Genomic DNA, 14918 nt, shown 5'->3' with positions numbered 1-14918 from the left:
AACACCTCAGTATGTGTTTTCTTCCACAAGATTGGACATACAAACTGATAAGAATTTTAGTAACCTGACCATTTTGAGTACAACCCAAGAAGACGAGGGAATGTACCATTGTGCAATCACAGAGTGGAATAATCTTGAATGGAGCGGGACATATTTGTTAGTTAAAGGTAATAATGTGATCTATTTTACTTTAAGTCACTAAATTCCCCAATTTCATCACAAAACATAAATTTATATTTTCAAAAGTGATCTCAAAATTTTGACATTTTTGCATTGCATAGGAAACACTGAAAGGACATCAAACTATACTGTTGTTCAGTGGCCGACAGTATCTGATCCAGTCCATCCAGGAGACTCCGTGACTCTCCAGTGTTCAATCCTCTCTGAATACGAGAACAAGACGTGTCCAGGAGGACACAGTGTTTACTGGTTCAGAGCCGGATCAAATGCATCTCATCCAGACCTCATCTACACTGATGGAAGTAGCCGTGATGAATGTAGAAAGAAAACTGGCATTCACTCATCTCCAAAGAGCTGTGTCTATCGTTTCTCTAAAAACATCAGCTCCTCTGATGATGGGACTTATTACTGTGCTGTGGCCACATGTGGAGAGATATTATTTGGAAATGGAACTAAACTGGAACTTGGTATGAAATGGTGTACATAATGAAAGTAATACTCAAATTATGTTGATAACATCAACATTGATAAGTCTTTCCTGTTGGTTTGTTTTCTAGTGCAAACAACACATTCACTATTTATTGGAATAGTGATATTAATAGTCTGCTTGGCCATTTCTGTTGCTGCAAATGTTGTCTTCATCTGCAACCGAAGTCTAAGAGTACATGAACAATATAAAGGTAAGTGTTGTAACAAACTAAATGCTTCTTTTAGATTGAAAACATGTTCTGATGTATTACATATTAATTTATTTACACATTTTATGTACAAGTTTGGACAAACCTTTACAGTATAGGTTCTTGGGTAAAATCATGTCATATTGTATATTATTAATGAACTGTTGAACATTAGCAGCAACATGCATTCAAAAGACAAACATTTAAGTCTCCATAGAGGTTGTTTTTCCTTTGTGTGCCTCATTAAATTCTCTGATCATATTTTATCTGAATAATCAAAGAAAATGTCCACCTTTACGATTTTTATTTTATGACATTATACTCTTACGAAAAAGTCAGATTAAGTTCCTTTATCTATCAAATATTTCATTTTTATGATTTCATTCATCTTTAGGAATGGAAAGCACTATTTCAGAAGCTCAACATGACAACTTGCGCCAACAGGTACATGATATTGTGAGTGACAAAACAAAATATATTGTTATTCCATTAAAGGCACCGTATATATATCACTTTATATATATAACTGTTTTATTTGCTGCACAGACTGAAGCTGATGACAGAATGAACTACGCTGCACTGAATTTCTCAGAAAGAAAAGCAACGAGAGGAAGAAAGAAGAAAGACTTTTCAGAGGATTGTGTGTACTCTCAAGTTAAATGATGATACTGTTGATAATATTGAGCACTTGCATCTGTTTGTGATTATTTTGTTCTGTTTTTTTTATCTTGGCTAAATATTAAATATAAACCCTTACTCAAAAAAATTATTTTATTGTTGATACAATTAGGACTATCATAGTCTATAACACAGTATTGTTGCCTTTCTTACATATCATCTTTATCATATTTATCATATCAGTGTTATCTTTGGTCTTTAATTGTATTAACACAAAATTTATGTTTGAAAACTGCTCGTTGTCTCAATCTGAAATTACTGCTGCAATAAAAATTCTTAAACTAAATGGCTCACATGTTTTTCATGTGTAATACTAATATTTTGAGAATGAAACACATTCACTTTGGCAAAATGAAAAAAAATTATTAAACTTATAAATGGCAACATACAGAATATAATGATATAAATACTGTAGAATAAAATAGAGTATCATCTGGATCCTGGTGTCTGTTCAAAAGAAGAAAACTTTACAAAAAAGAACACAAACTACTTTTTTCCCTTTAAAACATGTATCAGATTAAAAGATCATGTTTAAATTAAGAAGCCATTTGAGTCATATTAATACTATTTGAACAGCTATTTAGCAGGGAGGATGACCTACAGACATCCGCCCTGCTTAATAGCTCTAAGAGAGTTTTCCATTTTAGCCTCTTTAGCTAATTGTTTTGGTTTTTGGCCCACAAATTATTTGGCAAACAGAATGGAGAGTAAAGTATGTGAAGAGAGTTTTTAGCTTTTACTTTTTGTTTAAGTAGTTGAATATTTTGTTATACTTTTATTTCTGAATCATGATAAAACTCTACTTCAGTGATTTACAGTCAGGGGTTACTTCTGCAGTTAAGACACATCACATCAGATATATATGTGTGTGTATGTTAAAATATATGCTGATATGTTCCCTACACATGTTGAGGAACTTGGTCGCTTCAGATCTGAGCAGCCACCTCTGCAGGTTTAGAAATGGCCCACTCAGACTTCATGTCCTCAAACTTCCCCACAACAGACAAAAATCTGTCAAAGTCAGGCTAACATCTCTCAGTCAGACATTCCTGTTTGACCGTCACCGCACAGTTAGACTCATCATGTCTGGATCAGGTGAATCTGTCTGTCACTACGTCTTCCTTCCTGCTGAGAACAGCCTGAACAAAGCTCTGCCTCCCACTCGTAGCCTCAACAAGCACATCCCCACCTTTAATCTACGCGACCACAGAGGCTGCAGTCTGTCCAGCCTACTCGTGCCATAACAAACCTCCCATCTGGTTTAGGGTTAAAATCTATTTTGGCCTCAAAGTTTAAGGCTGATGAAATATTGCCTAACTTAAATGTTCAACCCCAGTCATCGATTGCTCTATTCCTCCTTTCTGTCAGTAAACTGAAGTCTCACTTTAGAAATGCTATACAATTCTCCATGCTAACTTTAGAAAATTCAGTTTCCCATATGAAATCATCATCTTGGTCATGATGTATAGGTTTTACTCATTGTCATGCTGACAAAGCAAAAGTCGCCTTTTAGTTGTTTGTTGTTGCAAAGGCTGTTTACTCAGTTGCTCAGTTTTTCTGACCTGCTGATCAGGTCCATCACTAGTTCTCCTCCTTTACTGAGAATAGCCTTGACAAAGTCTCTGCACATGAAAATCTAACAGATTTATTACACTGTTGGTCCTTAACAACTCCATAACCTGGAGTTTCCCATAACATGAACTTTTAAGAACCTGTAAGGACATAGTTTCTGATTTTCCTTGCGCTCCCTCTGTGTTTTCTACCGAAAACTGAAAGATCACAGAAAGTGGCACCCACCGCACTTACCAGCTCTCCAGAGCCAGCTGCGTCCCTCAGGTCCGGTCCACTGCTGGTCCCGCTCTCTACTACATACCATCAAACCAATGTGTCGCATACTCCTAGACATGTATTCCCCAACACTGTGCGCACAATCTACAGCTTACACAAACAAACAGGGCAGCAAAACAAGCATGTCTAAAATTCTGATGACTGCTTGTATATCCAAACACACTTCCTTGCAGAGCTTAGCTAAACACATGTAGTGCTTTATTAATTATGGTGTTTGCCATGTCGCAAATGAGCTGTTGCATTTCTGTCCCCGGAGACCTAGATCATGGATTTGGTACCACCTCCTGTTCAGGAACATGCCTGCAAAGGGGATGGAGAGTAGTGGAAACAAAAGCAGAACTTGTACCAACACACTACTTTGGGGAACCCCACAGGTTATTGGAATAGGCCCAAACGTAAGAACACCTACTACTATTTTCTGCACCCTTACTGATAAATAAAAATAGAGAGTGGAGCCATCGAGCCAACAGTCTTCAGTTTAGATTAAACAAAGTAGATGTGATCTATGTCAAAAGCCTTTTGCAGGTCCAGCAAGTCTGAACCAAACAATGTGAAACGGAGAAACAAAATAAAACACACTGTGAAACACTTTGTCCTTATCAAATTATATTATGAGTAAACATTAACAAAAGTGTCTAATATCATAATAAAAATAACACAGAACATGGATTTTCTCTTTAATAGCAACATACGTTTTAATAAGTTTTTCTTACATTATTCAGAATTTGAGTGACTATTCATGATCAGTCTGACAAGCAATATTAATAATAAAAATGAAATAATAATAAATATCCATTCTTCGTTCAACCAGGCAAAATCAATCAATCAAAACAATAACAATGCTACAAAAAAATGAGATTACAATGTCTTATTTTATTCACCTTAACAGGAATCACAGCTGCGTGAAAATTATTTTATGTGACAATGTACATATCAGATGTTTCTTCTTCATGAGTTCACTGTCAGTCACTCATGCCAGAGTACAAACAGTCCTGTGGTAACTCGCTTTTATTCTTCCATCTTTTAGCTTTTCTTGAGGGGAAATCCAGTGCTACATAGTTCAGTGCCGCTGCTTCACCATCCTGAAAATGATAATTATGTTTGTTAGAATTTGGACCAACCAATTCATTTTTACATTACACATTAAAGAGGTCATATTATGCCCCTTTCCCAGTTTAATATTTTTATTTTCGTGGTCTATTTACAAACATTTGCATGTTTTCATGGTCAAAAAGCACCTAGTTGCAGCTGTACAAGCCATGGATGCAGTCCCTCTGTCTCACTCAGCATGAAACAGGCTATTTGTGTTTGCTCAATGCCCCTCTCTTCTGATTGGCTGACTGTATTATGAGTGACGCACGCCCAGGTCAACCACATGTAACAGATTGTAGCACAAAGAGAGCAGAGGAGAGGAGAGAAACTGACGCGACCTCTCACATTAAGCTGGAATGAAATGACTGCATATAAATTAGGTAACATAAATAAACTAATTTTGTTTCTTTCAGGAGGGGCGGGGGGTCCTGTTGGAGGGGCAGGCCGCCCCTCCAAAGCAATGCTAAGGAAAACGTTGAGCATATAGTTGTGACATCATAACCTTACAGAAGTCCAAACAGCTCGTTTAAAAGCACAGTCTCTGAATACGGGCTGTGTGCATTTCTCCGTAGACTGAGCGTTTTGATACTTTCACAGTATTTATACAGCACCTAGACCTGCTTTATAAACTGAAAAGAAATGAATGTCCTCTTTAAAAGCTTTGGTATCTGTTGCGCTAAAAAAGATCAAAAGATTGCTGATTTACATTCTAACGTAATTATTGAACCAGGAATAATTAGTTCAAGAAGCTGATCTTGTGTTTTGTTTAAGTGAGGGTAAAAACACACAGAAAGCAGCCACTTCCTCGTACACTCGGCTGCCTGGGAGCAGATCCACTGTGTCATCAGTTCAAGCAGCATTTACGATCATATAGATTAATGATGAGCCGCATCTGATCTGAAGTGTTTTTCAGGAGTAAAATAATTGTCTGCAATTAAAATTATTTTGTCAGGGGTGGTTGGTTACCACACCACAATTTTACACCCCTTCCAGGTCAGAGGTCATTTATTTAAACTTTGCACTATCTTTCCGTCTCACTGTAGTAACTTTCCCATCATGCTCCTTTCAGGGGATTTTCTGCTCCACATACAAATAAACAGGAGCTGCTCAGCTTTCACATCCATGGCACGTATCCAATGTAGAATAACCTTATTATGATTCAGTTCCACTCATGCAATTGATTACAATATATTGATGATTATACTTACCATATTATTTGATTGATCCTCTGGTGATCTTTCATTTCCAACATGATAGGAAGCAGTCAATCCTCCTATTCATAAAAGCAAGACATTAATAAAGTGTGTTGACATTGGCAATCCAGTTATTGTTGTCATTTCACATCAATGTTTGTCTTCTATAAAAAATAAACAATATAACCCAGATGCTTATTTAAATAGATGCAGTTGTGAGAGCCTTTCTCAGATTGAATGTGAAGTTATAAATGTAACCCCATGAATTCAGACCTTTCTGGTTAAATTTCAAAACTATACTGGAATCTCTACAAAAACTGATCAAATATCAACGTTGCTCCCTCATTTGATTAATGTATCATAAGATCCATGTACAGTACACAATGAACCCACCTTTGCAATGTTGACAAACTGGCTTTCGATTCCTGAAGGTTATTAGAGCAACGATCACAATCACACAACAGGCCAGCAGTGTCCAAAGCACAATGACAGCTGGGTACAGTTCTTGTCCTGGAATCAGAAAAAAAATCCCAGAGAGACACTACAAGTTAGTGTCAAATTATAAAATCTTTTTACAATTTAGTTAAAAACCTCAAGGTTGAGGCATCCTGGAAGCCTAGCAGTTAAGGCAAACCACAATGCCCCATGTTCACAGAAAAATATTCCATTTTCCCTTCCTCTTTAACAGGAATAAAAAACATGTTTTGTAGATTGTTTTTTCCTGTTACGCATATGTTAGATAATGAAAGACAGATTTGGACTTCTACTAACAACTTCAGAGCCTCTGTGATTTATTGTGCAATTGATAAATGTAACTGTCTTAGTTTTTGTTCTTGTTTAGTTTTGGGGCGCGGGTTTTGTTTTTTTTAAGTTCGTTTCCTGTTGTATGTTGTTTTAAGACAAGTTAAGAAAATAATCTAATGCAATAAAACTTGTATGCGAAAATCTTTTTTCAAGCAAAACAATTTTTGGGAAAAAGAAATCAACAAAAGAGTAGATTAAACAGTAAACCAAATCAATAATAAAGTTTTGATTGATAAAATACTTTAAAAATCACTTTCTGCAGTGTAAGATGGTTCATGTTGCATAGAAACAATGTTTATTTCATTGGTCTAACAAACTTTGTTTTGTGGCACATGAAACACACATAAAACTACATAAAGTAAAAAAGTTGTTAGGCTGTCATGGGAAATCTTCAGATGGGCCAGAAATCTTCAGGTCACCCACAACTTAGAAATTAATTCACCATTTGTAATAAAAAACTCAAAAGAATGCACTGGAAACTGACAGAGTTCAATGTGAATAGGTTTACAGAGCAAACCGAGACCTTGACCCGGGACAAAGAACCTGAAACCGAATAAGAAACCACCATCTTATATACTATTTTGTGATCCCTCCTATAGTGGAGCCAATCAGGGCTCCACCTAGCTTTTTACCAGTTTCACCTGGCTTGAAAACAGTGGTGTCAGAATTTACAGTTTGCACCTGGCTTGGAGATAAGGGTGTCTCCACAATCCAAAAATAAAAATAAGCTAACGGCCTTTTTTTCACATTACATACAAACATTACTGCAAACTGTCATATTACTGATTAACACATTATTTAACTCCCCTGGGTACTGTCTGTATTGGCATAGGCGTTATCTTAGTGCAGTTACTGGCATCTGTCTGAGGGACATCTGTCTCCACCACAAGGCCATAGAGATAAACATTGTTTCTGTACAGTATGTCAAATGGACTCCTTGAGAGCCATTTCAAGAAAAACACAAAGCAGCAACACAATCTAAAACAATCTTGTTTTCATCAAGAATGTGTCAAAAACATACTGATTTAAAGCTGTTGTCATTTTAAGGCTACTATTTGTGTAATTTTTCTGTTGGGTTGTATTATATTGTGGATGCTTCTGTTATCAACACCTCACTTATACAGTCACAACAAAAAATTAACATTAAATAAACTAAAGACTAATGTAGGAGAACAAGAAGTTGTTCACGGTAGCTTTACAATCAACTGACACAGACGCACACAGGCAGAACAAAGAGAGGAAGAGTAGAGCTGAACCACACCCATAACAGAACTATGAACGCACTATGTGTTGCTATTGGTCCATCCCCTGTAGCCTGTAAACTAACCAATTTAGTGGTTTCCAACCTTTGTGGCTTGTGACCCCTTAAAACAACAAGAAGTCAACTCACCAACCCCTCATCACTGGTTACATAATGTGTTTCCAGGAACTGTGAGCACTTCAAAGCAAAGAGTAACACCTGCTCAGATTGTGTCATTTGAATATTTTTAGAGGCGTGAAGAGGTAAAATTATCGACTAACTTCTAAACGCTGTTGTTGTTGTTGTTGTTGTTGAGTGTCTTTGTTCATCATTCCTAACTTGCTGATCATCTCGTGACCCCTTTGGTTTTACTTTGTCAATCACTAGGTTGTGAAACAATAAACTAATTCAATCAAAGCATGGTACAAAGTGCTTATAAGAATAACTAAACGTATCAATATTTAACCACAAGTTTTAACAACACTGTACTTAGAAAGCAACTGAATAATAAATATAGATGCATTTATGTTTGAAATAAGACTTTAAAGACATACTTAAGTCCACTTTAGTTCCTTTTCCAAACAGGATCTCTCCACATGTGACCACAGCACAGTAGTAAGTCCCAGTATCAGAGGAGTTCCATATAGTTGTGGACAGACTGTAGACACAGCTCCTTTTGTCTTGTTCATCACTCCTGGTCTTCTCAGTGTAAATGATGCCTGAGTGTGAGTCTCCTGATCCATCTCTGAACCAGTACACACTGCGTTCATCTGGACACTGGCTTTCATTTTCTTTCTTCTTGGAGAGAAGCAAACACTCGAGAGTCACTGACTTGCCTGACTGGACTGACTCCGTCTCTGGACTTTGTTTCACATAGAAAGATTTCTGCTGATCTCTATGATCTGTGTGATTCACAAAAAAGGCATGAAAAGGAATTAACTAACTGATTATTTAGGAATTGGTGCAGGAAGAGGAAACAAAAAAAATTAACATACTTTACCTTTCACAGCCAGAAGTGTGGCATTAATAAAGGTCATTATGTATGCTGATCCAGCTTGACAGAAGTATGTTGCTTCATCTTCTTTGCTTACATTTCTGATGTTAAGAACATACTGAGTATTGCTTCGTCCAACTGTGAATCTTGAGTTGTTAAATTGTCCTATACGTGTGATTTTGTTAAAAGATCCCTCAGCAACAGTTTGGAACATATATCCAAAACTCAGCTTATACCAGTAAAACAAAGCGGGTTCATCCCCAGAGACTGGGCATATCAGGGTAAAATTATCACCAACTTCAGCCACAGTTAAAGAGATCTGTCGAGAAGTCTCTTTAGTTTGAATCAGAGCTAAAGAAAAGAGACAAACAACAAAAGAGTTACTACACAGAACAAAAACTATGAAAACTATATAACAGAGGCCAATCGTATGGTCCATACAAATTGTTATCAATACTGAAATAAAATTTCAAATCTAAATTCTACAGTTTAAGTAAAAGAGCTGCACTCACACAATGTACTTAGAAGAATCAAAGGAGCCAGTCTTCCGATCATTGTGTTTCATGACCCTTCTCTTGCACAACTGAAGTCTTCCCACTCAGATGGAAGATTCAGTCACAAGGTGATCATGGTTTGCAAAGTGGAAATCATGGTGATTGGCTGAAATGTAGAAAATGCACTTCCTGCAAAATTATAGAAACCAATGACCCATTTTCTGTAAATATAGTGATAGCAGTATTCTACTATCATTGTCATGACTGAAAAGCTGTATTATATATGTGACAGTAATATACTTATACAATGAAGTAATAATTAGACTTAAATAACTGTTAAAACTGTATTTTAAAACTGTACTTGTTCCTTTCTTTTTGATGCCAAATTTGATATTGAGCACAAAGTCATGATTTGAACATGTTACTCAGTAACGCTGGCATGTAACATAAAATAACCTGCAGCCACCAGAGATGTCTGTTTTACTCACACTGACTTATTAATCCCTAACAATTCCTACAAGTCATAGGCTGATATTAAAGCATTAGTAATTAAATTTAAGGACAGAATAAAAATCTGAATATTCAGTTATAACAAACATTTATAGTACTCACCCAAAAATTCACTTGACTATAAAATGAAGCCATAATGTGAACGCTTTGATGTACTGGCACACTGCTCAAGTGTTGCGGTTTTGTTTTGAGTCGGATCAAACTGCTTTTCTCAGTCAAACAGATGTGATGGAGCCAGGGGAGTTTAAGATAAATAAGGATAAAGCCACCTACAAGAAATGCTTGTTAACACATTTAGAGTGACACTCGGCTCTCCCGCTGTTAAACCCTTAGTTCCATTGGAGTCATTTAGTGCACATCAGTGCAGGGTTATAAGTGAAAGCCGAAGCCGAAAGTAAAGAAGAACATTTACTCAAGTCCTGTACATAAGTATGATTTTGAGATGTACTTTTTTCTCATTCATTTCAGTGAGAAATTTTATACTTCATATATTTTGTACTTTAGTACTTTTCATTCCACTCAATTTATTTGACAGCTACTTTTCAGATTAAGAGTTAAAACATAAAAAGCATTTAATTAGTTATTAATTATGATTAATTAATATAGATTAAACTACCCAAATGTATATGAAGTGGTTAAAATTAGCTCAAACACAATCAACTACAACTAGATTAGTACTTACAAGTACCTTTTGTTGCTAACATTTCTGCACTTAAAGTCAATGTTTTTGATGCTTTTACTTGTCGACTTGAAAGGTCGCTGCTCAGTGGAGGCACATGGAGGGTGTCTGGATAGTGAAAGAAGTTTCCTATCATCTCACTGCTCTGATTCTGTGGTTGCTTATTTTTGTGGATCACATGACTTTTGTATTTGCTTATAATGCATAATGGGGTGAGATTACTTCCAAAAGCCTCTAGGGGTTTTCTAAATCTCACCTGCACTATTGTTTCTTCTCTTTTGTTGTTGTGTTTATGCTGCTTTGTTTTCCTGTTCTGCAAATAAAAAAATTTTAAAAAAAAGAGAAAGTAGAGGAGACCTTACAGCACTCTGGCTAGACCTAACCAATGCCTATGGATCCATCCTACACAAGCTTGTTGAAATAGCACTGACAAGACACCCTGTCCCAGAGATGATCCAAAACCTCATTCTGGACTATTACAGCAACTTAAGGTTGAGAGTCTCCTCAGGGTCACTAATATCCACCTGGCAACAGCAGGAGAAGGGCATAATCACTAGCATCACAGTCTTTGTGTCACTCTTCTCATTGGCCATGAACATTATTGTCAAGTCAACAGAGGTGGAATGTAGAGGCCCCATTTCTAAATCTGGTACTCAGCAGCCCCCCATAAGAGCAGATGGCTCCCTCAAGGGCTTGAACAGATCATCTCATGGGCAAGGATGAGTTTTAAACCAGCCAAGTCCAGGTCTCTGGTCCTGAAGAAGGGAAGAGTGGCCAACCAGCTCCGCTTTACCCTCGAAGGGACCCTGATTCCAGTGGTGACAGAAAAAAAAAGAGCCTGGGCAAGATCTTTGAGAGTTCCCTAAAGGACACTGCTGCACTTCAACAAACCAGGCTCACTGTGATTAACAAATCGGGGCTTCCAGGAAAATTCAATGCCTGGATGTACCAACATGGAGTCTTGCCAAGGCTGCTCTGGCCCCTTCTAGTCTACAAAGTGCCAATGACAACAGTGATGACCATCAGACAGTTTCTCCGGAATTGGTTGGGGCTTCCTTGGTCCTTAGGCAGCATTGCCCTGTATGGGCATTCCACCAAGCTGCAGCTCCCCATCAGTGGCCTATCAGAGGAATCCAAAGTCACTCGACCCAGGGAGGTTATGATGTACCAAGACTCTTCTGATGTTAAAGTCACTTTGGCAGGAATCCTTGTAAAGACTGTAAGGAAGAGGTAGGCACAGGAAACTGTCAACAGAGCAGAGGCACGGCTGTGGCACAATATCTGGGTGGGCACTGTAGCAGTGGGGTGGGCAGGACTGGGCAGTTTTCCTAAACCATGCTACGACAAAGCCCATGGAAAGCAGAAGCGTCAACTGGTTCAGGTTGAGGTATAAGCAGAGACCGGCATGTACAGACAAGGTTCCTGGACCAGATGGGAGCATGCAGAACCTCACAAGATCACCTGGACAGAGCTCTGGAGAGCCAAACCATTGTGCATCAAGTTTCTCATCCAGTCAGTCTATAATGTTCTCCCAAGTCCAGCCAACCTGCATAGCTGGGGAATGGCAAACACTCCAGCATGCCAACTGTGCCAGAAGAGGGGCACCTCGAAGCACATCCTCAGTGTCTGCCTGAAGGCACTTGGGGGAAGGGCGAAACTGCTGGCACCATGACCAAGTCCTAAGGTCTTTGGCAGACACAATCAGCACAGCAATTCAAAACAGCAAGAAGCAGCACACACCCAAACAATCCATCACCTTCGTCAGAGCTGCAGAGAAGGCACAACATCAGCCTTGCTCCTCAGGATGGCTTCTTGCCACCACATGGGACTGTCAGCTCCAAGTCAACCTAGGAAGACAGCTGAAGTTCCCAAAAAACATCACAATCACTCTGCTCTGCCCAGACATGGTGTTAACATCAGAGTCTACAAAGCAAGTGATCCTGCTGGAACTTACTGTCCCCTGGGAAGACTGGATTGAAGAAGCCAACAAACACAAAAGGGCTAAACACACAGATCTTGTTACAGAGTGCTGGAGCAATGGCTGGAGAACACTGGGGGGATCTGTGGAGCAGTTCGCCACTTGGACACAAGTTGGGGGCTGATCAACCCGGCTGGGTTGCACAGGCAAGGGTGTCTGATGATTGAACACCAAAACACCCTATAACCTCTGGTAGGAGGGGTCAACTTTGAATGCTGTGTGTTTCCAAACACCAACCGACAAATCCTGCATAGTATATCTTTAGGTAAATTATCTAAATACTTCTTCCATTACTGCTAAAAGCAGCCTGGTGTGATTTTGTCTATTGCCCTCAAGACACTACAAGTTAGAAGGTGCTATGAATCAATTTATCTCATTTTCATTTTGGCCATTTTCCTGTCAAGTTGACAGAATCCAGCCCAAGTATCAACTTCTGTCAACCCCTTTTAATAGAACATTTATCTCTGAAGCTAAAACTAACCACAAACACATAATTCATTTGATAAAAGGTCTGTGAACAATAGTTAGCACTTAATGGTTTGATTTGACATTTGCAGTCAAGCAGTTGCTGTTCATCACACACATCACACAGGGAAAGCCACAAATCTCTGAGTGGTGAGAAATGAAGCTAGAGGGCAAAACATCGGCCACCACAAAAATGCACAGATTGTCCTGAAAGAGGTTGGCTGCTGCAGAGGCATATCCTCCTGTGTGCAGCTTATTGTTGCAAAATGGAGCACATTTTGGTTATACTGGCTATATTAAAAAAAACAGCTCACATTACACATACACATTACACACACAACACTTAAAAATTTCAATAAACACTAAGTCTACAGTATAAGAAACTAGTTTCAGAAACATTGTAGCAAATGTCAGAAATAAATATCCAATCAAACAAAATTCTGTAGTGGGCAAACAGCATTTAGTGGTACAAATACAGATTGGGTATTTTTATTAAATAGATAAACCTCAATGCAGACAAACTGACCAACTTGCAGGAGTTGCTTGCACAGCTACAAAGACATGATCCCTCACTGACTTCCCAAACACAAACAATTGTATTAATGTAACACATGACCAAGTTGGAAGAAACACACCCAGAAACAGAGCACGTTTTGGTGGGTGCTTTTCCCCCCAAACAGCCTGAAAAGGGTCATTTTGTTCCTGACTTTCTATGAATTTGGTGAAATCTGTCAATACCCTAAGAGTAATAGTTAGTAAAATGTCTACTGTGCTAGAGACTATATTATAGATAATCTCCTGTATTCATTTTTAGGATTTTTAAAAGAATGCTGCACATTATCTAAATAGAAATGTGCCCATCACATTACCTAGAGGAGAGTAAAGAGATATAAGATTGTGTTTCTGTTGAAGCTTTCTTTTGAAATAGAGAGCGAGAAGAGAAACACACAGGCCCATGACACTAGTTCCTCTTCACACCTAAAAGCACGTAAGGTAGCCAGCATTTCCCTTTGATGATAAAAGCACGCTGTACTTTGAGCGTCCGTTGGTGGGCCTAACCACTTCACGGCATACGTGTTATCTTCTCATCTCAGGAACTAAGAGAGAGGCGAGACTCCTGCCTACATGTCACATAAATAGAGCTGAGCTGAAGTAACTCATTTCAGTCTTATTCAGATTAAAATGATATTTTTTTCTTATTTATATTCCAAGTTAAGATTATTTTTTTGGAAATGTCACTGTGATGTTTTCTACAAAAGTTTGTATTGTTATTGTTATTTACCCAAACTAAAGCTTGTTATAATCTACTTAACTCTTTTTAAACTTACATGCCATGGTTTGTTATTGATTGTTAAATACTTATGTATCTTTTGAATGTCTCATGGACATTGTTTTGTACAAGAAACAATACATTTGTGACAGTTTATAGCTAAAGCTTGTTGTGTGTAACACTGGGTCAAAATAATAGGTCACTCCTGGGTTAAATTAAACCCAATGTTGTATTGGTGCCATATTCACCCAAACTGGCTAAAAATTGAACCCAGTGATTTTTAGTGTGTACAGGTGCCCCTGAAGCTTCATATATATATATGATGTGATTTAGTTTTCTAAGCTCTGAAAAAGGCACACTGTTGCAGTAACATCTTTGATCTGAAAACATAAACACCAAATATTGCTGCATTTCAATGATTAAATAGTCATTTTCCATGTACTATATCATTAATTATCCTGTAATAATGAAGTATAATCACATATAATATATTATATAATCTATATATAATATATATAATATAATTAAGAAGGATAATTAACTTGATCTGTCATGGAGTCAGTTCAAACTGTTTATTCAAACCCGTACTTTCAAATTACACCTAACCTGTCGTGTGTCTACAGTAATCGGTAATTCAGTAGATAATTTTAAGGTCTTAATAGTTTTACATGGCAGCACTTTAAAAATGCTGTCACTTCAGTGAGATGTGGTCTGGGCTAATGTGAACCAGTTGCCCAGTACACTCCAAACTATTTCCATTTGCAGGCTAACACAAATCAAACAACACTGCAGTTACATTAAGAAATTTTTCTAAAA

General features: G+C 37.8%; 3 protein-coding genes across 3 annotated transcripts in view; 2 read left to right on the top strand and 1 right to left on the bottom strand.

Annotated features, from left to right (window-relative positions):
• Positions 1–1734, top strand: LOC121901974. Its single transcript, XM_042419095.1, has 5 exons — positions 1–167; positions 282–647; positions 738–860; positions 1252–1301; positions 1404–1734. The coding sequence occupies exons 1-5, from the start codon at positions 101–103 to the stop codon at positions 1518–1520; spliced, it is 723 nt and encodes a 240-aa protein (XP_042275029.1). The 5' UTR covers positions 1–100; the 3' UTR covers positions 1521–1734.
• Positions 1735–4176: 2442 nt separating this feature from the next.
• Positions 4177–9290, bottom strand: LOC121901972. Its single transcript, XM_042419093.1, has 6 exons — positions 9219–9290; positions 8713–9057; positions 8267–8614; positions 6062–6178; positions 5684–5748; positions 4177–4465 (listed from the first exon to the last, which is right to left on the bottom strand). The coding sequence occupies exons 1-6, from the start codon at positions 9259–9261 to the stop codon at positions 4346–4348; spliced, it is 1038 nt and encodes a 345-aa protein (XP_042275027.1). The 5' UTR covers positions 9262–9290; the 3' UTR covers positions 4177–4345.
• Positions 9291–11108: 1818 nt separating this feature from the next.
• The window catches only part of LOC121901455 (integrin alpha-6-like), a 17470-nt gene continuing 13660 nt past the window's right edge, over positions 11109–14918 (top strand). Inside the window, exon 1 of the mRNA XM_042418248.1 lies at positions 11109–11207. Coding sequence (XP_042274182.1) covers positions 11109–11207 — 99 coding nt within the window. The remainder of the gene's footprint in view (positions 11208–14918) is intronic.

Source organism: Thunnus maccoyii, chromosome 8 (genome assembly GCF_910596095.1).
Source record: "Thunnus maccoyii chromosome 8, fThuMac1.1, whole genome shotgun sequence".
Classification (NCBI taxonomy): domain Eukaryota; kingdom Metazoa; phylum Chordata; class Actinopteri; order Scombriformes; family Scombridae; genus Thunnus; species Thunnus maccoyii.
Note: the sequence above shows the minus strand (reverse complement) of the source record. Positions and strands in the feature narration are given on the sequence as shown.

Bases quoted from the DNA above. Each gene is read 5' to 3' on its own strand.
- LOC121901974 (XM_042419095.1), top strand. From the start codon at position 101: ATGTACCATTGTGCAATCACAGAGTGGAATAATCTTGAATGGAGCGGG. The intron at 168-281 runs GTAATAATGTGA...TGCATTGCATAG, and splicing joins GACATATTTGTTAGTTAAAG to GAAACACTGAAAGGACATCA. The intron at 648-737 runs GTATGAAATGGT...TTTGTTTTCTAG, and splicing joins TGGAACTAAACTGGAACTTG to TGCAAACAACACATTCACTA.
- LOC121901972 (XM_042419093.1), bottom strand. From the start codon at position 9,261: ATGATCGGAAGACTGGCTCCTTTGATTCTTCTAAGTACATTGT. The intron at 9,058-9,218 runs GTGAGTGCAGCT...TCTTTTCTTTAG, and splicing joins GATTCTTCTAAGTACATTGT to CTCTGATTCAAACTAAAGAG. The intron at 6,179-8,266 runs GTATGTCTTTAA...TTCTGATTCCAG, and splicing joins AGGAACTAAAGTGGACTTAA to GACAAGAACTGTACCCAGCT.